Here is a 27447-nt window from a genome sequence, read left to right on the forward strand (position 1 = left end):
TTCGCAATCACTTGCGTTTATTTCAAAGCAATTGCATAGGTGGTTACAAGTATACGACACATGGGAAGCAATAATCTCAAAGGATCTAAGTCAACCACAAATGCCACGCTTACTTCTCGAGTTACACATTGGGAATGTCAGTCAAACATGAGATGTCAAACTTCTGTTGTACTATTAGAAGCACGTTCATATTGTCACACTAGAGTAGAGCACATGGGCGGTAAGGCAATTAACAAGCAGAAAATGCTGACCACTGCAGTATTCAACAGATATTTTTCTGATCAGTGGTACGGTTTCTGTTTGCGTTTTCACACGGTAGCGTATGAGCCACACTAAGAGCCCAGGAGTGGAAAAATTAGCACGGCTGACTTCTGGAAGGAAAACGATCGCAGCCTACCAAGAGCAATTCTTGAAATATGCCATAAGAATGTTTTACGTAGCATTCTTCAGCTCTACTTAAAACGCAAGCACAACAGCGTTTGTCAGAGGCTTAGACATCCGCAGAGTTCGCATCACACCACAAAGTCCCGAAAGGAAGACGCATAGTGAAGCGTCATCAAGTCATAGTATTCTATGGAAGACTTTTTGCTATATTAGCTTTAAACAACGCCAGGAGACGATGACATGCATCTTTGCCGCGCCGCACCCACGAGTAGAGCAACATGCGCATCAAGAGATTATCTACCGGCTGTAATATGGTCAAAAGTTCCTGTCCGCCACATTCCCACGACTGGAATCATTGCGTCCTGCACGGTACGCAAACAGGAATGCTGCACGCTAGGTAGCATTTACCGCCACCTCATGACTGTTAGTACAATAAAACCAGAAGAAATTCAATAGCCGTCGTCAACATCATGTGTAAAATCAGGTATAGGCATCGGGCAAGTAAAAACGTAGGTAAAAATCAGGTAGGGATCTGGTATAAAATCACATCGCTCTTAAAATGACTTAAAAACACGTAAGCATACGGATGTCAATTAAAAGGGTTCCGCCATGAGGTGGCTGCTACAACCTGCGAGACTTTTTTACAGGCCAACACTGAAAATGAGCGTCGGGGTCGGAACAGAGAGGGGAGAAGCATGGTTTCTTGAAGAGGAAAGAGTAGTCCGGCAGCTTGAGAGGGGCCAACCCGCCGGGCGTACGCGATGTGGTCGCTATTGGAGAAAGGAACAGAAGAGCATGTATTGTAGCAGTGCTTGTACATGCAACTTAATGTAGGACCCAGTTATTCGATCAGGGTGACAGCACATTTATTCCGTCCGCAAAACTGCTAGGTCAGCGTTCCAACAAAGAGCTGGCGACCCAACACACAGTACACGACTGCGAACTACAGCCGATTTAGTAAAAGGAGACTAAAGACAAATGCTACGTCAAGCTAAAGTGATAGATCAGTGCTCGAGAATATGTAAGGTGCCAATATTATCGTGACGAGAGCCTTAATCATCAAGACGTTGAGGTAAATGACATAAGAGACTCCCACGGGACATTCGAGTACTTGCCCGATGACGAAAGCACTCATTTAAATTTTGTGACTAGCACTCAACCACTCACTGCCGAAATATTCCTTGTATGGTGTATTACTAAATTGCGAGCTGCCTAGTTCTATTTCATGTTCAGAACAAGAGCTCATCGAAATGCCCCTTGAAAACGACGCGGGTCCGCAACGTCGACACTTTCGTGTTTCAGTAGTTTCGTTATCGCGTAGTGCTGCAATGGTTTTTCTGGCTCACGAAACTGCTGTGGCAGAGAATTCAATTTCCATGTGATGTTCGGGCATCCCGCTACGGTCTACGCGACGTGACCGACATGCAGCTGGCGCGGGGAATCCACCGCAGTGTCTTGGCTCGGTACCGCCGTCTGTCGGGCGCCGATTTACGCACCGGAGGCAGCAAACTGTGTTGACGGCGCATGCAACGTTACGACTCCCCTGTTGGGTGCCCGGAGATTTTAATTTCTAAAAAAGGTATTCGCACCCTTCAGATGTAATTTCTTCGTAAACTTATCTTGGGACGAAAAAAGCGTTGCGATGTTTCTGGGACTGTACTCGAACAATTCACGCCGACTTGGTATTTGCTTTTAGTGTCCCTTTAAGCTTTGGCTTGGAGATAAAAGCGCAGAAATTCCCTGGGGACACGATCGCTTGATTGAATTCAATGAAGTTTGCGGTATTTGGGAGATAGTTAATTTCTAGCAACTGCCTATCACAGCCTTGTGTTCGGCAGGTTGTTTCTTAGATGTCATGCTATAGCCATTACAAGGAAATTGCAAGCTATGTCTCACTAATCAAGTTTATTTGGAGCGTAGAATGGATAAGTATACATGTAGACGTATGGGCATAGAAAGGCAACAAGGAGGCGACGTGGACAGGTCCCCACTCGCTAGAGGGATTCGGCCGTTATTTCGAGAAGAATTTTAACAAGGAGTATTTCATTTTTTATATGTGCATAATGTTTTAATATTTAAGAAGCGGAATCTCAGAAATATTTATGGTTGCGTAGATTTCAACTGTTTTAGACATCACCGAGACATGCCCTATACACACGAACTCCCGCCGTCCGGCTCTATTCAGTTTTATGAAGTTTATGAAGTATATTTATTAAGTATATGAAGTATATTAAGTTTTATAAGTATATCAAGCTGCAGTTTTTTAGCAAACAAATCAGCTGGGCCTATTACCTGGCGACAGAGAAGGACCTGTTCGATTGATTTGCATGTTGGAAGACTCAAAAGCCGATTGTTGGCAACTGCCTTTATCCTGCCATCAAGAACTCCTGGCGACATTTAATTTCGTTTAGTTTTCGAATTCTTGCTTCGCTCATTTTCCATGAGTAGGACTTACTGAAACGCCCCTACAGAAGCTTGTAAAACGTAGAACTAGCTGGACTTGCACGGAGACCCAACAAGAAAAATATGAAGTCTGAAGTTGTGCCCTCTCAGTACAAGATTACCCAAAAGATCAAGAAAGTCGTTCGGAGACGCGGTGTCCCTGTTGTGTTCTCCGTCCCTACCAAGCTCAAGAATACATTTTCCAATTTGCTATGATGACGTAAAAAGGAGGAAACCACAAGAGACATTCTATGACATTCACGCAATGTTGCACAGAAGTGGTGTATGAGGTTCTATTGTCTAGTGGCAAGTGCTATGTTGGGCAGACAGGGAACTGCGCGATTCAAAATGAGGGAGCATGCGTAGAATTTGAATTAGACTGACTGCGCACAATTGGTGATGCATGTTAACACTCGTGGATGGGAGCTGCAATTCGGTAGTGTACGAATTCTGGGCAGGAGCAGGAACTCTGCCGCAAGAGAAACACTTGAGCATTTGATATTAAGAAACATGGTGATAAGTGTTGTCCGCGGTACGTCTCTTTCTTTGTATGCCACTGAGTTTCCTCTGTCGGAGTCAAATCCGAGATTCGACACCGCGTCAGGTGCATCTTGTACGATAAGATACGCAAGCGTGCACTCGTAAGTGTAGTTTTTTTTTGCGTAAAATAAACTGCTGCTGATAACGACGCTCGTTCGTGTACTTTTCGAATTTCTTCGTGCCAACCATACATCTAGGTATCCAGCAACAGGGGATACAGAGTTGATTTAGAACCACGCATGCTTTCCCCAAATGTTGCCGAATATTAATGTCGCAGATTATGCAGAATGTTTACAAATTTACAACTCTGCACCAAACCAGATCTCAGTTTTGTAAACTGTACCTGTCAAAGAAACTAAAGCGCATGAAGTTAATACAATTTCACGACTTACTCAGTACTGTAGCAATGCTTACGAGTGTTTAGCAAAATCCGAACTCCCAAGCTAGCTGTTCCGTTCGGAACAGTCTATAATGCATTATCTTGCCCGCTTTAGTGTCTCTGTAGGTGCTCTTCAGAGAATTGAGAGCAATATTTACAACCAAAGTGAATAGTTGAAAACAGTGCTTACTTTTGTAATTCAACTTTTGTAATGTCATTCACGGCCTAGAATATCTGCTTCGGATAATCAGAAGGCTTGATCTTTTCATTTTAAATGAAAAAAAAAACAAAACAAATTCGTTGACTGAATGTGTGGTCTTTAGTGGCGGAAGCGCCAGGTATAGCTAAACAGCACCATGCCAGTGTTAATGAGGTCGAAGTGGTGTGATAAGTTCTATGAAATTAATGTGACGTGGCTGTAAAGGGGCCTAAACATGGCCGGTAAATTGCGTAAAATCTGTGTGTAATAACATTATGGCAATGACTAATGACGTGTGCTATGAGCATTAAAATGCGTTGCGAAAGAATGCGATATACGAAATACGTAAGACGCTAACATTGGCTTGAGCACTACTACCCCACCAGTGCCCTTGAAACATGAGGGCCTGGAGGCGCTGGCTTTTGCAGGCCCGCTATTTGTATTTTTTATTTATGCACAATAAGGATTGAACTGTATTGTATGCGCTATAAAAAACGACTACACAAGCGGCATCATCTGGAAAGAGGAAGTGCTACGAAACTACTGGGCTTATAACATGTAGGACAACATCAAGATAGCGAGGACTGTTTGCTCTTGAAAAGCTGTTCTTGACCAACGAACATAGCCGGATGAAGAGGGACGCAATAGCGGTAAGCAAAAGGAAAATGCTTCTTCCTCTTTCGGCTTCCCCTCACTCCAGGAAAACGAGGAGGACGGTCAGCGTGTCACATCTAGCACACGTTGGGGCGCGTTACCAGTCAAGAGAAAGTTATTAGTGCAAAATATGTGTCCTATTCTGACTCGAGTGAATAGGACATCTGTTAGTGTTTTCATAGTTGGGGGCCAGAAACCCAACTTCGGCTTAATCACGTGAAGCTTATTGCGCGTTTCAGCATCTCACAAGCGTTGCCAGTGGCGTCGCAGTTTGTTTCGCAGGAAAGCCTTCAGATCTGTGGCAGGGGGAGCAGCAGAACAATTAATACCTTTCGATATCATCGGCAAGCACATTACCTTCGACACCTCAATGTCCAGGAACCCAGCATATTACATGAGGAGATAAATCATGTTGAACAAGAGTGAGTAGAGTTCAATAAAAACAGGATTTGTGAAGGCAATAACGCTTTTACAAGGCTTTCTGAGTGAGTATATCATTGCTGTATATTGAGTATATTATTCCCTGTGGCCTCTAACACTATGCTAATCATTAATCGAAATTACTCCATGAGGTGGTATTGCGTCGAGAAATTGAAATACTCAAATAAAAATGACCATAATTACGCATAATAACGTCTTAATTATTCACATTGCCGCACATTTCAATCTACGTATTGCAGCTAGCGGTGTGCAAGACTTAGAACGAATTCTGAGGATTGCACCGATGTCCAGATGTGCGCTGTAAAACTTGCTGTAAAACTTACTTTCGACAGAATACCGTCTTGTACGTTGAAGTTCAAAAATAAGTCTAACGTCAATGCAGTTCATCAGACAGTCTGAAAATTGGTGTTTCCAAACTTGCTTATCCTCAGAATTTGTCCCGAGTCGATGAGCTGTGCAGACTCACTAGCCGCAACTCGCAAGCTTATGTGAAGTAAAGGAATAAATCAAAATGATAATTAGCGTAATTGTGTTAATTCTGTGAGACATTACGAAAGAATAAAGTAAAAGCCGCTATACAGCGTTTTTGTATCAATGGTTCGAATTGTGCTATCTCCCACAAGCAACTTATAAAGATTCTGCGCAGCTAAAGAATAACCTTAATGTTTTCTAATTCAACAAGTTGACCGCATGTTTTCAGCATGAGTCGTTGCAAAAAAAATTTCTGGCTTTAAAACCTGCGTCTCTGTATGTGTTTCTCATTGTTGCAACGTAGAAGGGATAATCGTAACTGAAACGTAGTGATAGCCACCTTCTCCCTTTGGGTCCATCTTCACCAGAGCATCCGCACCCCGTCCTGTCCTGAAAAAAAAAAGCACACGTCATATGTAAATATAACTACACGATGATAAATGTTATTCACAGTATCAGCACATGAAGCCTACACGCAGAGAGTTCGTCGCGATAACAAATCCCTCAAGTACAGCCAGTGCTTGCGTTAACCGATCCACGACGAAAGCCTGCTACGTGTTCTAGAGAACGGAGCAGTGCTCGCCTATCGTGCTCTGCTAACCTATGGCGCATTCATTCAACGAGAGTAGCGCCATCAAAGGCGGATCTTTTCTGCTGGTCCTCATTTATGGCTGCCTGACGCGAACGACAACACTCGGTGCACTGCACGTAATTGGTGACATTAAGTAATAAGTGGCTTCACTGTTCAAGACATTTCTACATTAAGACTCCTGTGGCACAACGGCACGCAGGTTTACGAGCTGCACCTTTAAGACGCTTGATGTATAAAAGTATTAGAACATTGAACTAGGCTTTCTCTATGCCGAAGTTAGCATTACGTATGTCTGGTGTACCACAGCGCATCGTCTTCCTCCAAGATTTTACCCTCTTCATCCCTTATAGCTGTCTGCATATTGTTAGTTCGAGCTCCGCGTGGTCATACGTGGCTACAGAATCTTTGCGGTGGGCCTTTGTGCCTTTTTGCAAAGGTCATGCGCCCAACGTCCACTTGTGTATGCTATGCGCCCAAAGTTCATGGGATATACTTTAGCGAAAATGTAGCAGCCCCGTTTAGACGTTGAGACACGTACACGGGTGTTTTCGTATTTCGCCCCCCATCGAAATGCGGCCACCGGAGCCGGGATTCGAGCCCGTGACCTCGTCCGTAACAGCCGAACACCATAGCTATTAAGCAACAGCGGCGGGTAGGGTATTTATTGCATTAGAAGCGATGGGAGCTATGAACGGACACAGTTGATTTTGACGGACATACTGATTGCAATGGGTCTCTAATGTTAAATCTGTGGGATGAAGGGGAAAGAAGTCATGGACAGGTAACGTGGCAATGCGGAAACAGGCAGTCATGTAGCGTCAGAAATGGCCTAAAAACTAGACCAAATGATAACAGACTAACATGGAAAAATTCGCGTGGTAGCGATCGTAGACGTTTAACTTCAAATCTTGCGAGAGGTACTAACGCAAAGCACGAACCAATAGCATCAGAATTCCTAAAAATAAATGAACAGCAAATAACAAGCAGAGAAATTTCGGGCTGACCCATTCATATGGTGGCGCATTAGCCATCGAAGCTGTCGATCGCAGACAGAGCAACTATGCCAAACTCCGCGGCCAGAAACATCTTGAATCTGGAGTTTGCACCGGTGAAACTCGAAGGAGGTTGCAACTCGCGCCTCTCGTACTTTGCTTGTTCTTCGGCTAGATTCCATTTATCCTGGCGTTGCAACTGTTGCAGTGATCTACCTCTGCAATGCATAATCCGGTTATCACACAGCACGGCGGCAACCGCGACGCACACCTCAGTGTTTTCTTCGCACAACTGCTGCAGTGTTGCATTGAGGGCAGATGACCGCACACGCAGGCGGCAGCAACGGCTGCCAGCGCGGGTGCACTCCCCCTACTGCGCAGGTGCGGCGTGCCGTGAAATGCCGTGTCCGTTCTTCTGCGCCGTACTATAGTTCGTTGCCTTTTTTGGCCCCTTTAATGGCGTTACCTAGCCCAGATAGTCACCCCCTCCCTGCGACACCGCACATACGGCTCATCCTTACAGGCTCGTCAGGTAAGCAGCTTCGCTGTATGAACAGAAGAAATAAGAGGCTTTTCCTACAGCAGTCAGAATATAAGTTGTGGACGTCACACGGAAGGAGATAAGACAGACATGCCTAAAAACTGCTCAATCACAAAGGGGAAACCACGTAACTGATGGAACAAGGAAATAAAGCTAGCTTGAAAGGAGCGTAAGCAGGCGTCTAGGGATCAAGGAGAAGCGAAAAGTTGGGATTACGCGCAGAAGAGTTGCTGCTTAGCTGGAACAAATACCGATAAAAAGTGCGGCGAGTGACCTTGTGCAACAGAAAGTTAAATACAAAAGCGAACGCTCGGTGAATTACATTTACATCAGGGACAAAGGCGCCCAAAAAAAGATTCTTGAACAACATAACAGCACTCATAGCCGTTTGCGAGTTTTAGTTTGAGCTACAAGAGCTGAAGACGGTAACAACTACGAAGTTGACGATGCGCTGGCGTACATTACAGACGTTGTGAGGTATGACTTTGTCTGAACTACCCTTTCTTTCGTGCCAAACAGATCCAGCAACAACAGAGAAGCCTGACATAGTTCCAAATAATACGGCAGCAGGACCCAGTTAAATTCCAATAAGGCTAATAAAGAAAAGCTCCGTCCTAAGAGCAAGGTACTGATGACTAATGCCATAGAGCAAGTGATTTGAACCAAGAAAATTCCGGCAGATGGCATGAAAATGAAATGAACATCCACAAAGGTAAAGTTTATAAGGATAAGACCAGCTTGTGCAGGCCAGTTACAGTAACGTCCGTGATAATGTCACGGGGTTAACAGTAGTCAGAAGTATATTTACAATTGTAGCAGCTGACAAGATGGTAGACACAGCTTAAAGTCCAGAGCGTCGTCTTCTTTCGACCAAGCTGAAAAGTGTTCGTCAGGTGTCACATGACCCCTGGCGGCTGAAGCATCGGCTCACTGCTGGTAAGGAGGCGGGTGAGTGGTACGACTGTCTAGGACAATGTTCCCACCATCCTTCAACAAATCTGTTACCTGATCCTTCCCCATTGTCTTCCCCCTTTGCATAGCTCCCAAGGCGTTCTTTACTCCTTCCGGCGTTTTGTGGGATTTCAAATTCCCCTAGACTATTCTCTATCACATTATCGTCGTGGGTGCTACTGGTACTGTACAAATCTCTATAGAACTCCTCAGCCACGTGAACTATCCCATCGATATTAGTAACGATATTGCCGGATGTGTCCTATAACGCATACATCTGATCCTTGCCTATTCCACAATCCACGTAAAATCGCCAACTGTTGTCCTTTTTTACTAGTACCATTGGGGTGCCCATGGGCTTCAAGAAGGTTCAATGATGTTACGAGAAAGTATCTTGTCAACTTCATGTCGCATGATGTATCGCTCGGTATGCGAGACGCAGTAGGGTCGCCGATGGATCTGACTCGCATCACCCGTGTTCGATGTTTGACGACAGATGTTTGTCCTAGAGGGTGCTCTCCAAGGTCCAACATGGTCAATTACAAGGCAAGGAGGCAAAGTAGTTCTTGAGCACTTTGTTGCGGAAGGTTGGGAGCAACAATTTTCTTTTGGGTATTCAAGCCTGAAGGGACAGGAGGCGAAGCAAGAGTTGCAAACCAGGAGCGGTCACAAGTTAACCCAAAATGTGGTAGCATCGAGCCAGCGTGATTTGCGCCAGGGATATTCCGCGCGGGGGGTGCTTGTGTACAAAGTCCAAAGTTCACAAGCTGCAGGCACGACATGTCCAAAACGGTAGTGATCGACGGTGTGAGGAATAGCGACGTTATACGAGAGCAGGACATCTGCATTAGAGGATACGATGTAGTCACCGTTTGTTACAGGTGCAACGGGTGAAATACTTATGTAGGTAACGGCATGTTGAGGTAGGCGATATGCTCTGTGAAACAGCCGTGCAGCAGCACTCCCGGGAGGGTCAACACCAGCAGGTAGAGCGAGTTGCACAACACCAGCAGAAGAGCCTCTCAAAGCGGAATGTGTCGACAAAGTCAATACCCAGGATTGGGTCGCGAGGGAAGTGCTCTAGAACAATAAAATAGAACAGAAGTATGATGTCCGGCGACACTCACGAGAGCCAGACATGCCAATAAGGGCTGGTGTACCACTGTCGATGACTCGGATGACAGGCGACGGTGCAGCAGAGGACTTTCTTGAGGCAATTCCGAAGCTGAGCATTCATCATACGTGCGCGGCCTGGGTCAATAAGAACTGTAACAGGTATATCATCCACGTTCGCGGATAAGTTTCCGATGTGTGGGCAAGGTCAGAAGAGGATTTTTTGCGTCTGGTCGGTTTGGCCGCATCACCTCTAGGTGCTGCACCTGTTAGTTTTCCGGAAGGAGCTAGGGGACAGTGGTTGACGAGATGGGGGCGATTGGGAGAAGCGGCGACGATGCGAAGGAGAGCAGCTAGAGGGGGTAGGCACAGAAGCGTCGCCAGAATTTACTGGCTGCGTTTTCGGAGGGAAGCGAGGAGCAGCATGAAGGAAGTGGGATGGGATGTAGAGCCAGGGGGTCGAATTCCACAAGGAATGGCAGCGACATGAAATATGGCCGATACGGCCACGAGTGAAGCATATAGGTGTGTCGTCTGGAGTGCGCCATTCGGCCGGGTTGCCATACCGCGCAGGAGTACTCAGGCTGCGGTTGCGTATGACAGTGTTGGGCTGAGTGTAGTCAGGCCGATTAATTGAGCAGACGTTTGTCAAGCCAACGTTGGCAAATTCCTGGCGCACGACGTACTGGATCAATGAGACGGTGGCCTAGCAATTCTCGGGGCATGGGTTCGGGTAGTGACAGGAGATGCGGCTTCAATTTCGCGTCGGATGATAGGTACGATGGCAGAGCAATCGGGCGTGGGCGCACTGCGGATGTCGTTGCAGGTAGACGTAGCATCCGTGTTGGAAGGGGGGGGGAAAATGGGTGGGCAACGCGGCGACTATTGTCTTCCTCAAACAGCCGGCGTTCACAAAGAATGGCTTGCACAGTGGAATAATTCTTGAACACGAGGAAGTGGAAAGCATCATCTGCTATGCCCTTAATGACATGTGCGACTGTATTAGGTTCGGACATCTTCGCATCCACCTTGCGGCACAGAGCGAGCACGTCTTGGATGTACGTGAGGTGGGATTCAGTGCACGTCTCGACAGGCGAAGAAGGTCTTTTTTGGTGGCACCCTGCCATCCAACAGGCTTGTCAAACAAATCCTTGAGCTTCTGTTTACAAATGTCCCAGCTAGTGCGTTCCTCCTCGTGGGTCTGAAACAAGACGCCCGCCGTGCCCGCGAGGCAATATATAAGATTAGCGAGCCTGATGGTCTGGTCCCAGTGGTTGCTGGCGGTCAACCGCTCATATAATTGAAGCCAGTCTTCAACATCAGTGTCATCGGTGCCAGAAGAGGTTCCTGGGTCGCGGGGTTGTGCTAGAATGACGGTGGGCGTGGTTGCCGACGTGCCCGAAGCATCCGCGCCTTGATCTGGCATTGTAGGTGCAACCAAGGAGCGCCCGCTACGTAAATCCTTGACAATGATGCCGCAACTTCCACCAAAAATGTTAGAAGGTGAAAAGAGGTCAAAAGTATATTTACCGGATAAAAAAACAATTGTACCAGCTGACAAGATTGTAGACAACGCGCAAAGTCCAGAGCGTCGTAGTCTTCGTCAGCGTGTCAATATATAGAATGGTAATGCAAGCCGTAAAATTGGAGCTGTCGAATTCAGTGGAGGAAATTAGGTACTGGATGAAATATATAATTGGTTCAGGCCAGGCAGACGCTTAGAGCATGATATGTTCGTACTAACTCAGTGCGTAGAGATTAAAGATGATCAGAATAGAACTTTCCCGACGGCATTTCTAAATATTGAAGCAGCTGATGACAACATAGACCGAGAATTGTTATCGGATATTAAGCACGAAGGTATAGAGGACGATTTCATGGAGCTGCTAGGAGAGATATATAAACAACCGAGTGCAAGTTGTAGGTCGAAAAGGTAATGAAGTAGAGAAAATTCACGAAGAACTGAAGCAAGGATGTGCTCTGTCTCCATTGTTGTTCACGCTATATGTTAAAAGCATAGGAAGACTGGAAAACAGCGAATTAGGCTTTAATTGATCACACGCGCGTGATGGACAAATTGTGCAACAGAAGTTCCCCGCACTGACGACATAATGCTTCTCGCGGACAATGCAAGAAATTCACAGACTGCGTCCAATACGTGTGGCAACACAAGTACAAATCCAAGCTTGAAATTTAGCACAGAGAAACCGTTAATTCTGATCTTTATTGAAGAGAAGAGTAATTACATGGTCTCAATTCAACAGCGATTCATACTCATTGTCAAGCAATATAAATACCTAGGCGTACACATAAACGGCTTACTGAAGCACCAACCAAGATAATCTGAAAATGAAGGGAAGCTGAATGCAGTAATACTGAAACATAGGACACTTTGGGGCCACAATATATATGACTTAGTACATGGGATCTGCAAAGAAGTAATGGGGGAAGCGCTGACGTTCAGAAATACCATTTTTTGCGAAAAATCGGATAAATTGTCTGGGTTGGAATCCACCAACTGTCGGTGGGCTGGTTGTCTTTGGGAGCCCATGTAAAAACCACAAATTAGGCATTGCAAACGGACATTGGTTGGGCCTCGTATCGTAGTCAGAAGCACAGAGCACAATTGGTCTTTAAAGGGCCCCTCACAAGTCTGGCCATTTCGAGCTGACAAGCGCAGCGCATACATGCGCGATAACGATCGTTTCGGCAAAGTATTACATCGCTACGCGCCCCGGAAAGATATGAAGTTTCAAACCGAATGCCGTTTTCTCGGCTACTCGCCGCCGCTGCGTTCCAAGCCGGAGGATGACGTGGTAGTGTGCCTGCGTACGCGTGTTTGTACTGTGACGTTGCTCGTGGTGGCACGACTTCGAGAAATATTCAAGGCAAGATCGGCTATTTGTGCAATATGTTGCTTGAATAGACGAGATAAAGCTTACAGAAATAAAACTCGCAAATGGAATGCGTGTTTTTGCTTTACATCCCAACACAGCGAAAGAGGTGTACTTCGTCTCCTTGCCCGCACGTCGTGCAATCGGTGCGCGCAGACACCGAAACTCGTTTTCCACCGTGTTCTAGCGGGGGATTGTGCTTTGTGATCCGCTTGTGTCATCCTCAGTATCCGTGTAGCCCTGACTTATTCCGCTAGTGAAGTGTCCTCGGGGGCAGCGCGCATTATCGTGCGCTGCACGAAGCGAGACAATAGACAGCTTTAGGTTAGGGAATGCAAGCAGCTTGCGTAGACCCAGACGTAGGGATCTGAGCATGCGCAGCACCGTGGCCCCTAGTTCTTGCGTACGCAAGCCGCTTGCGTCACCTAATCTAAAACTGCTGAAGTGCTCGCGCGCGAACGCCGTCAGCGGAAGTGCGGAAAAGAAAAAAAGCGGAAAAGAAAAAGAAAAGAAAGAAAGAAAGAAACAGAGAAACAAAGAAAGAAGGCGGGGCCCGTTAAGTATGCGTCACGCGATCCTCTAGGTCCAGTGCGGGAGAACACGAGGAATAACTTTCACTTGTAGAGGCTAGATGGGGCAAGTGGAGAGGGTATCTGGCTTGCCAGTCTAGCCAGCACAACGTACACAACAGAAGGCCTGAGCGCTCGGCGAGTGACGTCACGGAGAAGAAGCCGGCGGCGAGCTAGGGGATACGGTTTGAATGAAGGGAACGAGCCCTTACGGGCAATGTTAGCCAGAGGCCACTTATTCTCTTTTCGGCGTAGTTGAGCGGATGGCCTGCAGCAATCAGAGGGTGTTCGTGTTCCAAGATTTATGCAAAACTACTTACGCACCCAATTATTAAAAAACCCGTGCATAAAAATGAAATGGTTCAACCTTAGGTTTGGGAACGAATTTCGGGTAAATGATGACAGGGAGCATGGCTTATGTCGAAACGTCAGTGCTGCGCTCTTCTTCAGAGTAGCTTTTTTTCCCTTCATTTATCGTCGGCGTCAGAGTTTGCTTTCATGCGACCACGAAAGTTCCACAAAATTTTATTACTGCACCATAACACATCTCACGACAACTTCACTGGTGTGCCATTTTTCACATTGGGGACACATGTATTTATTCCAGTCTATATTAGGGTCTAAATGAATAATTTCGCTTTCGAGGCCTCATTACGTAAAGTAAAGCATTGCACATATTTACAACACCTCACATGAGTGTATCAATGGAGATACAAAACATTCGTGCAACTACTTACAAAGAAACAGGTGGCTTATTCTGCGAACTCCAGCTTTTCTCTTCTTTGCCTTAGACATGGCACCCAATATTCTGTCATTGATCTTGCGGAAGCGAACGCATGATTTTCCGGCCCCGATTTCTAATTGCTCCAGCACTTGGACACGCAGCAGTTATTAGGCATATCCGGGCATGAACGTAATCCACATTCCATGGCAATGAAGGCTTGCCGGACGCATAACCGAATCGAAGCACGAACACAGAGACTACGACCGCGGTTCACGTACAGAAAATGTGCGCTCGGAAGCATGTCGCAGCATGCCAGGACTTTTGTAACCCCGAAGCTATCCAAGGGACAGCAGGAGCATCTAATCGAATTGTTATCGCCCTCGTCGCTCATTCGCTATTCCGCCTCTCATTTTCAACACAGATGCGCCGCTCGTAGCTTCGTGGCGCGCTGCACGGAACTTCTATGTGCGCCTCTTTTGCGTGACGTAGCTCAAGAGGAAAGGTTATGGCCACAAGGCCTTAAGTTCTCGAGGGGGTGTTGGTGTAGCTGGCTCCTGAAATTATGGGTTCGCGACACTGAAATATTTCTATCTTGCTACTATTGAGCCAATTTGGAAAATTTTTGCAGCAGAACGCTCTCTTGAGGATAGGTAAAAAGTTCCAGCGTAAAACGAAATTTTGCTGTGTGGCCTGCTGAGAGGCCCTTTAAGAAAGGCTCAGCAACATGGGTCAAAATGAGCGGCGAAAGCGCAGAAGTATCTGCACCTGAAAGCGTGGACAGAAAATGAAGGAAAATGTAAGTAATGTTATCAACCAAGTACAGGCAATTGAAGGCCTAAATAAACAAGCAGCAGTAATCGAAAAGAAAGTGGGAGAAACAGAGGCAGCGAATTGGGTGCAAAGAATGGAAATGAAAACTACCATGGAAACTTCGAAGAACAACAAAAAAAAATTAGAAGGGAGAACTTGTGAGGTAGAGTGAAGGGAAGTGCATTGCCATTTGTAGCTCGAGCTGAATGCCTAAGGACGCCGACATACCGAAGGGTATATTAGCAATTAGATGAGGCACGTGCACAGCGCAGCAAACATGCCGCGACCGCTCAGCACATCCGAATGTTATGCGAAGGTATTCGCCCAGCGAGACCAGTACGCAACGTACACAGTAATGGTGGCCATGGGCGGTGCATTGCCGGGCTGGAGGGGAGAGGCGCGCACTCTCCACTATACCCACGACTCGGCGGTTGGTCCGCGTAAACCGGCAGCTTAAAGTTTCGCACGGAATCGTTTGCCGAAGCATATTCGCCATGGCCGACGTGTTTCGTTATTCGTGATAAACACAGCCTGCGGTTCTTGCCGACAACGTTTCTGGATCTGTCAGAAAGTTTTTTTAAGGCATTCCAGAGCGTGCAATTATCCCGAATCGCCCGCTGCAGACCGACAGTGTGTTAGTCTACATTCGACGTGTGCGATGTAGAGAGGCGCGAAATGTCTGGAAAAGGATGCAGCACCGGAAATGATCGCTCTTTAATATGACCTATGACTGGACAGTCGTGCTAAGTGTCCCAAGCCTGATGCCCAAACCGCTTAACGGTTTGGGCATCAGGCTTCCGTGCTCTCAGATCCAGTAAATATACATACACAGGTTCGTTGGCGGATTGATTCCCATCTGCATAGCACAATTGGTAGTGCAATGCAAGTGTAATGCGGAGGCTGTGGGTTCGGCTGGAACGAGCGACAAGTTATCTTTTCGTCCACTTTCATTTCCCCTTTTGTTTGCTGCATTTCATTATCAACCACAGCCAATTTTATCGATGCTTTCATGTCATTATCTGTTGGCTTTATATGGTTATGATTATCCGGGGTGATTACCGCAACTCGAACAAACCATTTTAAAACGTAACTAACCGCAAGTAAATGCCAAGATCAATTCTGCAAATGTTTGAAACTTCACTTTAGGGCCAAGTGCGTTCGAAAACGACCGGTCCAATTTTTTTGCGGCAACGTGCATGCCGCGTGGCCATTTTTCTTCCGGCATTTAAGGAAAGCCCGCGAAATATTAAATAAAACCACGTGAGCGAGCTCACGCGCTACCGTATTGCAGGGCTCTCAACCGCACATCGTGCGAAAGAACCGTGAGCGCGGACCGGGGCGAACTGAGCGGCCGTGGCTCCAGGCACCGGCTTCCCAGTGCGTCAGCATCTTTGACGGTGGCACTCGGAAAGGAACCACCGTCGTCCTGATAAGGGAGGTACGCTGGACGCACGGTTGAACGCGTAGCATTACCAGAGCATACGAGCGCAGTCACGTGGTTTTATTTCACATTTCGCGGGCTTTCTTTAAACGCCGGAACAGCACGCAGCATTTACGTTGCCACAAAAGCTGGCTCGGTCATTTTGAAATGCCCTCTACAACATAACGAAACGGACTTCGCCCTAAAGCAAACATTAAAACATTCGCATATTTGGTGCGAGTTATTTAGCTAATTAAGGAAAACGTAAAGTTAAGAACAACCACATGACGGCAAACTGTAGTTGCTTTCAATTAGTTGCGGCTAACCACTTTTCTTTAAAATCCTTGGTTCAAGTTACGTGAACCACCGTTTATATACAGAGGAGGCAAAAACGCAGGCTGGCTCCATTGGTGTAGGATCACAAATGACAAACTACGTACGTGGAAACACTTCGTCACTATCCAAGCATCTTGGCTGTTTCAGCCAAAATAGGCGAAGGCTGGTCCACCAAAGGAAACGTCTGGACTAGGGGTAACGTATTTTCACGAACGTCGCTTTCATGGTATAGCGCACCTCTGAAGGCGCAAGCACGGGCATGCGTCGGCACGCGCCAATGCGTGTAATGCGTCATAAGCGTAGGTGGCGAAAAGGGTGATGCGTGGCGACGCACAAAGATTTTACCGACTACCGATGCTAGGAGATTGCCCAGGCGTGGCGAAACATCGACGGCGTCCGCAAATCAGAGGCTTCGAAGTCTACGGCTGCTATACCCATCATGGACGCCAATGCGAAGACGCCGATACCAACGATCGTGCGAGTTCTTTTGACGCATGCCGCCCGCGACAGTGTTCGTTCAAAGGTGGTGTTGCGATAGGAGACAACGATGCAGCCAACAAGCGTGGGTCGACACCGACTTCAACACGGAAATCTAGCGTGCTGCTTATTCGTCCGTTCGGGGATAAGCAAGAGTTTTGCAAAAACATGAATGCCGAAACGAACGAAGATTTTCCTCCCACACGGGAATAACTTTCGTATTCGTGACAACTGAAATTTAGAGGCAAGATAAGTAAAAAAATGGAAATGTGGTGCAAGCAATGCGAGTATTGCCAGTCGTAAGGCTGCGGTCACTGCGAGTCAGCGTATTCGCAGTAGTTGGAATGTAGTACTGCTAGATGAAGACGGGTCATCCCACGGCGTTCAACGCAGACGCGGGCCCAGCCGATATCGATGCCAGTGGGTTCAGCGTGTTCAGTGACAGTGATACAAACGACATCAGTTTTCACAGTGAAGCCGCATACCTCTACCGTCGAAGGAAATTTTCGTGTCGTACGCAAAAAAAAAAAACACCCCATACGTGGGCCGATACAGAAGACAGTGCAACGCCGGGCTGACACGCGGCGCAGGTGCAGTTCACCATTAAGGGGCCCACATACACAGCTTCGCTGGTCATCCTTCACAGAGTGGAAGAGCACTAAGGTATTTTCGTTTAACAGTGGTTTTGTTCTTTTTGTCCTTTTATCTGGTGCAGCAAAACTCCGTCACGTGGTTTTTACATTAGTGAACACCTTAATTCTGCGGCAATCAGCAATTTAGTGGAAATGCGTTTTCATTGTATTCCACTCGCTAAGGATTAGGTATAGCGTTCACGCATATAAAGCTCGATGCATGCTGAATGGTATCGAAGTGGCCTTTACTGTCTGCTTGATGCGAGCTTTCGAGAAGCCGGGCAGAGATAAAAATGTCAGTGGCGTTGTAACGGCAATGCTAAAGAAATTGACGCGAGCATTACGTCGCACCCATTGGGAGGTGCCTGATCCATGCTTTAGAACCAATTTGCAAGGTTGGTCAGGAGTGCACTGGACACATCCTTCACCTACGAGGAGCGAAGTGCAACTCACAGTGGGGTCCAGAGCAGACCACCGTCAGTTGCACCACACACACACGCGTGCGCTGTTCTAAGCCCTCACATCCTCCATTAACCTATACCACACCACCGGCTCCGCACACTTCACTCACAGTTTCTTCCACTCCTAATGCTAACGATTAAAAAGCCCCCTTGAAGTGCACCTTGAATATCAGGATATGGCATGAAAATATCCGATCCAGCGTCAACATGCTAACCAAACACTTTTACACTTTCGTTGCTGGCTCAGATAAACGAAACAAATTTGCCATAATTATTAGCAGAAAGCTACTTTGTCAACTTACAGGCAGATATTGCTTTCAGCACCTAACCTGGTTATTTAATCGGGATATAATCGTTCACATCCTTCACAGCATACCTGCAGGTAGTAAGAAGCAACTTCAAAAGTGATTGTGTCCCTGAGCAGTCCTCGGATAACATGAGAGTAATAATTTGTGAAGTAGCAAAAATCCGCAATGACAACGTGGCGATCCTTTCCACTTTCCCACTCACTTCCTAGGTGCCTTGGCAAAAGCAGGTTCCCTTTTGTGCGTCTGTTTCGTGCAGAACTTGTCAAATGTAGCCGGGACTTTCGTGCTGTCGTTCCATTGGGAGCGTTGGCAGGACGAAGCAGCAGGCCTGCAGCCAGCGTGTTTATCTGGACGCGCTCCGCCTGAACAGAAGCCGCCTTGGAACTGCACATGAAGAGCAGATTATTACAGAGTTCTAAAACTTCAGGGACATAAGCTACGCAAGCCTATTTGCCGAAGCTTTCTTGCAACTTCTCTGTTCTTAAAACATTTGAAGCTCTGTTAGCTTGCCAAAATTCTTCAGCTCTTTTAGTAGCGGAAAATAAACTCACTTGCGAGCGTAACGCAACCCTTTCTGTCACAATTACACGGCAGGTTGTGCACACATATAATGGAGTTTTGCTTGCGGAATTCTGAACCTTCTCTAGACTAACAACCCGTTCACTTTTACTTTAGGTGAAAGATTTTTACCCTCCACGGCTGTATCTGCAGTTGCAAAAATAGAGGTATCCTTCAAGTACTTGTGAAACAAAATTTTAATGCTATTGTAACAACTAATCAGAAGCAATACAATTCAGACATTCGAAACATCGCTCATGCTTCCAGAAGAGTGTAGGGGCTTACAATTACAGGCATGCAGCGTGAAGGCCTGAGCGGACGCTGCTGAGGCGAAGCTTCCAGACAGCGCTTGCGTTTCAAGCCGCAAGCAGGTGACATGGCTGCGTCGAACATACAGTCGTAAGTTCATTGCTCGGGTTTTCAACGTCACAACGCAAAACATCAGAGGCGCCACCGTGCAGGACATAAGGGAGGGGTGCGGGGGGGGGGGGGGAGGGTATTCTATATGTGTCCACCTAGTGGACTGTCCGTTTAGACTAGGTAGAAATTGGCTGAGGGTGCCTGTTTTTTTTTTCGTAGCTGGTTACGCAACCCAGCCAATCAGCACTTCAGCAGCAGCTGAAAGGGACATGTTCTCCGAGTGGATATTTAGAGGATAACCTTTCTACTAGGATTACCAGGTTTAACGTTGACCACGTGGATTTTCTCAACGCGCACCAGTCATTTTTTCACAATGTGCTTTTTGATACCGCTTCTGTTAGCGCGAGTTAGGTCACGAGAAATTGAACTCGCAAATTCGTGCTCTGCGAGCTACGTGTACCCGATCAGCAGTAGTGACCGTGCCAGCGTGCTTACATATGTGATCTTTAAGGTGAAAGAAATTTGAAGGCGGTTGGGACGACAAGCTTGGTTGACAGATGACGAAATTCCACTAGGCATTACATTGGACAACAGCCTAAAACTTATGTGGCATAGAAACAAGAGCACAGGAGCATACATTTTGGGGAGTTGGGACAGATACATGACAGAAATAAACAGCACAACGTTCTTGCAAACTATAGGACACTACAGGGCAGCGCTTGTACCTGTCTTCCTGTCCTACGGTCAGCGTAAACGTTGCACTGTTTATTTCCATTAAGACAGAGCATGGTTCACAAGAATATGGGGACTTCGATGAGCAGCAGTGGGTTGGTATTTATCTAGTTACATGAGGTACCTGCAGCCCCCGCTTGGGACATTGCTGTATGGTAGAAGAAACACCAAAACACAGTGATGCGATCATATAAGATGCTGTAGGCAATTGCTGTAAATCCTATGCAACATAACGAAAATGCCAAAACATAGAGGAAGGACAATTGCTTGTGATATCAGAGAGGTGGAAACAATGCCGTCATTTAACCGGAAACTGAGGCGGCGTGGTAAAAGTACACTCGAAGAGGCTCTTCCACCCGTCTATTGCTTTTCAAAAGATGCATTTATATAAGTATTTATTCAGCGAATGTATTCACGCCGTGTTGAATATGAACGGCAGTGCCATTGAATAGAGTGAAGATTCCTTATATCGTACGTGATGCTATCAGCATCGGGAGCAGAGCCTCGACAATTGTTTAAGGAAGCCCTGAAATCGGCAACACTCAATGAACGGTTGCAGGATTCGCTTTCATTACACTGCCTGTTCAGCGGACTGTTGCCAAACAAGAAAAACAATTAGTGCTACGAATAATGTTCGCAGACAGACACATGCTTGAAATGTTGCCTAAGGGGGTTAGCTTGGTCTTCAACTTTGACTTGGTCATCAACTTTAGGCAAAAGTTAAGGCTGACGGCCTATTAATTTTCTCTGCCGGTTTCATACACCTCCTGGACTGTAGGTATTAACTCTGGAGGCGTATTTTTCTTAGCTTTCTCTTCTATCAATGCACTGTGTTCGTCTTCCTTAGGACTGTTGTTATTGAGTCTCAGTTGTTGGAGACTGGAGTAGCATGCCCGAAGCCTTATTCTGTTTTTTTTTTCCATGCGTTCCTGCAATCCTCGTTTCTCGAGCACATGCGCCTTTTGTTTGGAGCCTTATTCGTTCGGTAGATGCGCCCTAATGCAGCGTCAATGATAAAAGCGGTAATATAAACAACGCCATCGTTTATATTAACGAATATCATTTAAGCAATGGATTACCAACTTGCCCGAAATGCTGCTCTCATGCTGTGCCATGAAATTGAAGAGCAAAGAGCGGCACTCCCGAGCTAGAGGAAAAAACCACCACCCATCCCAGTCCGTGAAGATGGTCGAACGGCGAAGCTCTTAGTTCCACCAAGTGTTACACCATGCTAATGAAACTTCCCAAGCAGTCTATATTGTAAATGTTTCACTATTGGAACTCCCGGCGCTGCCGTTTAAAGTGGACACCTCTTGCGCACAGCTCGGGGGTCGGACCAAGGACGATGAGTCCGTTCACGAGCGAACTCTCTCCGACGTTCGCGGTAGCCAGCTTCTTCCTCAGGAGTACGCATTGTCCCTGGTTTTCCCATAGTGGTAGCTAGGATGGGATGTGCGGAAGCGCCAATCCAAAGCTCCATATATTGGGCGTAAGGCCCACCAATTGAGGTGCGCGCTTTGCAATCGTTTTGACGATTGGTTGGACGAGTGTGACGATGGACGTAGCTGCCGGCACTGCTTGCTGGCGCAAGAAGTGCTGGCAGCCACGTGATCCTAGTATCGCCTGTCAATAGCTGGGCACTATGCCTTGGCCGCAAACCACCAGCATAACATGTATTTATATCACGCAAGGGGAAATCAATCGTCGATAAAATCGATTCAGATCTGGATCGGTCGCCGAAAAACCACTGTGCATCAACCATATAAGATTTGCGTGCAAGATAGCATTATCACAGGGGGCAAGGGGTCCCTCTAACCATATCTCTCTCTCTCTCTCTATCTATATCTATATCTATATCTATATCTATATCTATATCTATATCTATATCTATATCTATATCTATATCTATATCTATATCTATCTATATCTATCTATCTATATCTATCTATCTATATCTATCTATATCTATCTATCTATATCTATCTATATCTATATCTATCTATATCTATCTATCTATCTATATCTATCTATCTATATCTATCTATCTATATCTATCTATCTATCTATCTATCTATCTATCTATCTATCTATCTATCTATCTATCTATCTATCTCTATCTCTATCTATCTATCTATCTCTATCTCTCTCTCTCTATCTCTCTCTCTCTATCTCTCTCTCTCTATCTCTCTCTCTCTATCTCTCTCTCTCTATCTCTCTCTATCTCTCTCTCTCTATCTCTCTCTCTCTATCTCTCTCTATCTCTCTCTATCTCTCTCTATCTCTCTCTATCTCTCTCTATCTCTCTCTATCTCTCTCTATCTCTCTCTATCTCTCTCTATCTCTCTCTATCATATATATATATATAATATATAATATATAAACCTCATGACCCCGAGCATACGGGAATCCACCAAAGACAGTTAGGCACATGCAACATCTTTAAATAAGATCCGACTGACATCGGGATACATCAGAATATGTTACCATACGTGCTGGCTAATTAGAAGTTCGTTAGGAAGGCATGAGACAGCCACAAGAAAACTGTTCTGGAGTGCACATTAGGAAAACATCTCATGCTTGCAAAAAAAGTGTTCAACAGAAAGACATCAGGAAATTCCAAAGGAGCATCAGGAAGTCGAATGATTGACGCTTCAAATGAGTCTCGCGAGTTTATACTCGTCTGATGCTCTTAACGCAATCACGCAATCTTGAATATTTTTTTTTTCCACCGATAAGGTTAACCCCGCGAGATGCAGCTGACGCTACCGTGCCTCCACAAGCGAACATTGCAGGGCGCATGCGCTGTGGCCGCATCGCTACCATGCGTGCTTACACTTTGATGGCGAGCGTGTCCCGAATTGTACCATCCCATCAACTAGAACATGGCCGCCGGGGTCACCTAACGTCGAGAAATCACGCAGGCGCGTTCTCGCTTGCCTAAACGTTCCTTTCATTTCATGATTTCCTCCCCTACAGCTGTCACTGTCGCGTAAGATGCCTCCCCGCCGGACACGTGCACTGCTCGACAAGAGTTCACAGTAGCGGCACCACGTAAAGTAACGCTGGTAACGTCCAGTTGGCGCACCGTCACCAATGGCGCTAGCTGCGACGTAATATGGCCGAGATACGCTGAGCCGTGCTCGTTATAAAGCGATGACTCACGCAAAACTCGCCCATAATAGCGGGGCGCGTCGGGCACCACCAGCTGATATGCCAGTGCGTACTATACTTTTGGATTAACACGAGCGGGTCTTGACTCCAGGCCAAGCGCCAAGTCGCTGGGCGGCGCAATGTTGCAATTCGGCTAGCGCTAGCAGTGGTCTTGTTTTTGCTCACCACAGTACATATACGTATCTACTCGCGCACCACTTTTTGTCGATCTAGATAAGCACGAAGGCAAACCATGCTCAAGTCCGTGCGCTTGACATTTTCATCCGCGTTTTAGGTTAAACTGGGGAAGGGAGAAGCACCTTTTAAGACAAAGCACACCACCAAGTGTCAAAGGACCACTTTTGCTACTTTCTCCTGCGTCAGAACGAACGCGAAACGGTCCACGCGGAAGCAGCGGCGATTCAGCCTCTATTGCGAGAAACCAAAAGCACAGCAAATGGTGCGGTAAAACAGGCGCAGCTTGTATGCGCGAGTAGCTGTCCCTCCATTGCCACAGAATGTTGTCCGCGAGTATAGGCAGGGCTTCCGCGTTCAGAACGGTGCACATGCGCGGCGGAACGTGTCGTGGTTAGGCCGCGCATCGATTAAGAGTCATGCGCCATCCTGTTTCCTATCAAAAACCACACGACTGCAAGTAGGCCACGCTTCCGCGTCATTGCCGTGGTGCACCAAAGGACGAGCCACAAGCTACCACCTGGTGTTTAATAGGAGGCACATCAACCCTTTTTTCTGGAGCGCATGACTGCAAGCAAAACACGAGCAAAGCAGCAGCTGTGCTATTGCCAACGTGCTTGCTTAACACTCCATTTCCCGAGAGCACTTTGGGGCTCTGTCTAGTTGCAAAAATGTCCCAAACCGACCAGAAACTCCTTTCTTTGCACCGCAGTGCATCGATTAAGCGCGCTAGACAAATGTGACCAACTATGCTACCAACAAAGTCATAACTTTACGGATAGTTCCCAGAGTCAGAATGGTCACAATACCGACTAGTCTACTGACGAATTGGGCAGGTCTGACGTACAAGGATGGGGTAACGGCAGATTTTTTTAAGCATGGCGGGCATATTGTTCTAAAAAAATTGGCGACCCTGTATACGCAATGCCTCATGACCTCGAGCGTACCGGAATTATTTTAAGAACGCTAACATAATCCTAATTCATAAGAAAGGGGAACGCCAAAGACTTCAAAAATTATAGACCGATCACCTTACTGTCCGTTGCCTACAAAGTATTTACTAAGGTAATCGCAAATAGAATCAGGAGCACCTTACACTTCTGTCAACCAAAGAACCAGGCAGGATTTCGTAAAGGCTACACAAGAATACACCACACTCAGACTGTTAAGTGAGAGAAATGTGAGGAATATAACCAACCCTTACATATAGCTTTCATTGATTACGAGAAAGAGTGATTCAGTCGAAACCTCAGCAGTCATGGGGCCATTACTGACTCGGGGCGTAGACGAGCAGTGTGTTAAAATACTCAAAGATATGTATAGTGGCTCCACAGCCACCGTAGTCCTCCATAAAGAAAGCAACAAAATCCCAATAAAGAAGGGTGTTAGACAGGAAGGTACGATCTCTGCAATGCTACTCACAGCGTGTTTACAGGAGGTATTCGGAGACCTGGATTGGGAAGAATTGGGTATTAGAGTATAAGAATACCTTAGTAAATTGCGATTCGCTGATATTGCCTTGCTTAGTAACTCAAGGGACCAATTCCAATGCATGCTCACTGACCTGGACAGGGGAATCAGAAGGGTGGGTCTAAAATTTAATCACAAAACTAAAATGTTTAATGGACTCAGAAGAGAACAGCAGTTCACGATAGGTAGCGATGCACTGGACGTGGTAAGAGAAATAATCTACTTATTATAGGTAGTCACCGCGGATCGGGATCATGAGACTGAAATAATCAGAATAAGAATGAGCTGGGGTGCGTTTGGCAGGCACTCTCAGACCATGAACAGCAGGTTTCCATTATCCCTCAAGAGAAAAGTGGATAACAGCTGTGTCTTGCCAGTACTCACGTACGGGGCAGAAACCTGGAGGCTTACGAAAAGGGTTGTACTTAAATTGAGGACGACGCAACGAGCTATGGAAAAAAGAATGATCGGAGTAACGTTAAGGGATAAGAAAAGAGCAGATTGGATGAGGGAACAAACGCGAGTTAATGGCATCTTAGTTGAAATCAAGAAGATATGGGCATGGGCAGGACATGTAATGAAGAGGGAAGATAACCGATGGTCATGACCGGGGTAGTGGGAGAAGTATGGGATAGGCCCTTGCCCTGCAGTGGGCGTAACCAGGCTGACGATGACGTACAATTCGTTCCGGCACAATCCTTTGTATTTCCAACAGCACGAGCATAAAAATTTTTTCCCCTTCAAATGCATAAGTGGAGACCTTTCAATGAATTGCATATGAGGAAGAGGCCTCTGTTTCGAATGAAGTTGCTATCTTCCGCTTTAACTGCAAGTCGTTCAATTAAAAAAACCTGGTTGAACGCCCAAACGGAGCATATGGCATGTAGAGGTAAGCTGACAACCGCGTCCACATGTTCTTTTATAGCACACCTAAATTCAAAAACATACAGGCATTGATATTTCAAGCCAACCAGAGTTCGGCCCCCGGTAGACAGGGACTTGCGACCACGCACTCAGTAACGGCCCAGTCACACAACGCCGACAGTACACCATTTTTTTTTCTGCCAACTCACTGCGACAGCTGTCCAAAATTTCAGTGGCCCTATCATACTGTGCGACGCCAACAGCCTGCACATCATTCGCAAGCGGCGCTTCGCCAGGGGCTGAATTCTCTGCAGATGTTAGACCAGTTTCTTCAAGAGACGGCCACCCTATCACCGTGCCTGCCGCAGAATGGTTGCTCATTTCTGCACGGGTGCTCGCTTTTTTTTTTATCTTTACCCATCCTCAAAAACATTTGAAAAAAATCGTAAATAGTCTGGAAGTAACCTCCGACAGAGCGTAACTTCCTGCGTTTTTTTTTCGATCTGCAGTTATATAGTGCCGCCATTGGTCGTTCGCTTCAAGTACGGTATAAACCATGTAGTGCTCACATGAAATCGCAGCAAAATGCTGCCAGACAGATTTGCGCAAATGAGTAGCGTCGCATTACACGTGGAAGAGTGAATATAAGCGGCCGGTCTTTGGAAACAGCTGTTCGGCAGACTGATAGGGAGTTCTTGCTTTTCGTGCCATAACCTCGCTTGAGTGCGCACCATACGAAGTGAAAAGTCGTTGATATTATATCGCCATGGCCATAATTGAACTACACGAAATTGGGCAGCCCCAAATTGGAGTGGTGTCGGCCTAGAATCGCTTTGCGTTTAGGTCAGGCCGTTCGCTATTGCGTCCACGTGCAGCCGTGGCCGGGATTCCATCCCGTGACACCACAGCCACTAACAAGCACGGCGGCTACAACATAAGCAGCGCGCTACCTCGAGACGTAAAACACCTCTAGCACGGCCACAATACACGTACTACAACACAAACAGCAACACTTCTTAAAGGGAGCACTGTAAGACGGCGTCAGCAATATGAATATAAAATGCCTTCACTGACCGTATCTGTCGCAAGCACTGTCGTTCGCGAGAGCGGACTGGTTAGTTGGTACACCGATGCGCTGAGCTCCGCTGATCAAGCGAGTATGTGACGGGCGTGTCCGCCGTAAGGTCTTTAAACCGTTTAGACCACGGGCACAGTCAACGCTGCGTAACGGCAATCGCTGGAAGCATTGCACATGCGCAGTACACGTATGGTGAAAGGGTCTTTTCGGCGCGCGAACACGTCACTGTAGAGGCTCATTCGTCGTCTGCTAGCCGCGCTCTTGGCTTGCGAGCTGATGCTTCCGGCATTTTAATTTCCCTCCTTCGGTAAATATCTGTGCTTTGAAAAAACAGGGTAGAAAAAAAAAGAAAACGGACATACCTATGGAGGGCGCGTCTATGTATTGCCTTCAGGGTTGTTCCAAATGCACTCTCGGATATAAAAAAAATATGCGGGCTCTTCTGTCTCCGAGAGCAGATGTAAGCACGGAATGGCTACCGGCAAAGCAGATTAGTTGGAGTAAATACGACGATTACCCACAACCTTTTCACGACCACCCCAACTATCGGCGACGCGCCGGACGCTGCCGGCATGGTCACAAAGCGTGGCGCCATCTCTCGAAGGAGGCGGCGCAAAACGCGCGCCGCGGAAGCCAAGGATCACACGAGACGTACATTTGAGGGATCGCCAGTCATTTGCACGCAGGCGCGAGTAAGAGTGGGCGCGAGA

The 27447-nt window shown here is 46.7% G+C and overlaps 1 protein-coding gene across 1 annotated transcript; it reads right to left on the bottom strand.

Moving 5' to 3' along the window:
- LOC139056341 (uncharacterized) lies at nucleotides 1-26885 on the bottom strand. The gene is made up of 5 exons (XM_070534500.1): nucleotides 26734-26885; nucleotides 19174-19268; nucleotides 18533-18714; nucleotides 5851-5900; nucleotides 1-1154 (listed from the first exon to the last, which is right to left on the bottom strand). Exons 2-5 carry the CDS (start codon nucleotides 19264-19266, stop codon nucleotides 1006-1008), a joined length of 474 nt encoding a protein of 157 aa, XP_070390601.1. The 5' UTR covers nucleotides 19267-19268; nucleotides 26734-26885; the 3' UTR covers nucleotides 1-1005.
- Nucleotides 26886-27447: the final 562 nt, after the last annotated feature.

The sequence above is a fragment of the Dermacentor albipictus genome, chromosome 2 (assembly GCF_038994185.2).
Source record: "Dermacentor albipictus isolate Rhodes 1998 colony chromosome 2, USDA_Dalb.pri_finalv2, whole genome shotgun sequence".
Classification (NCBI taxonomy): Eukaryota; Metazoa; Arthropoda; class Arachnida; order Ixodida; family Ixodidae; genus Dermacentor; species Dermacentor albipictus.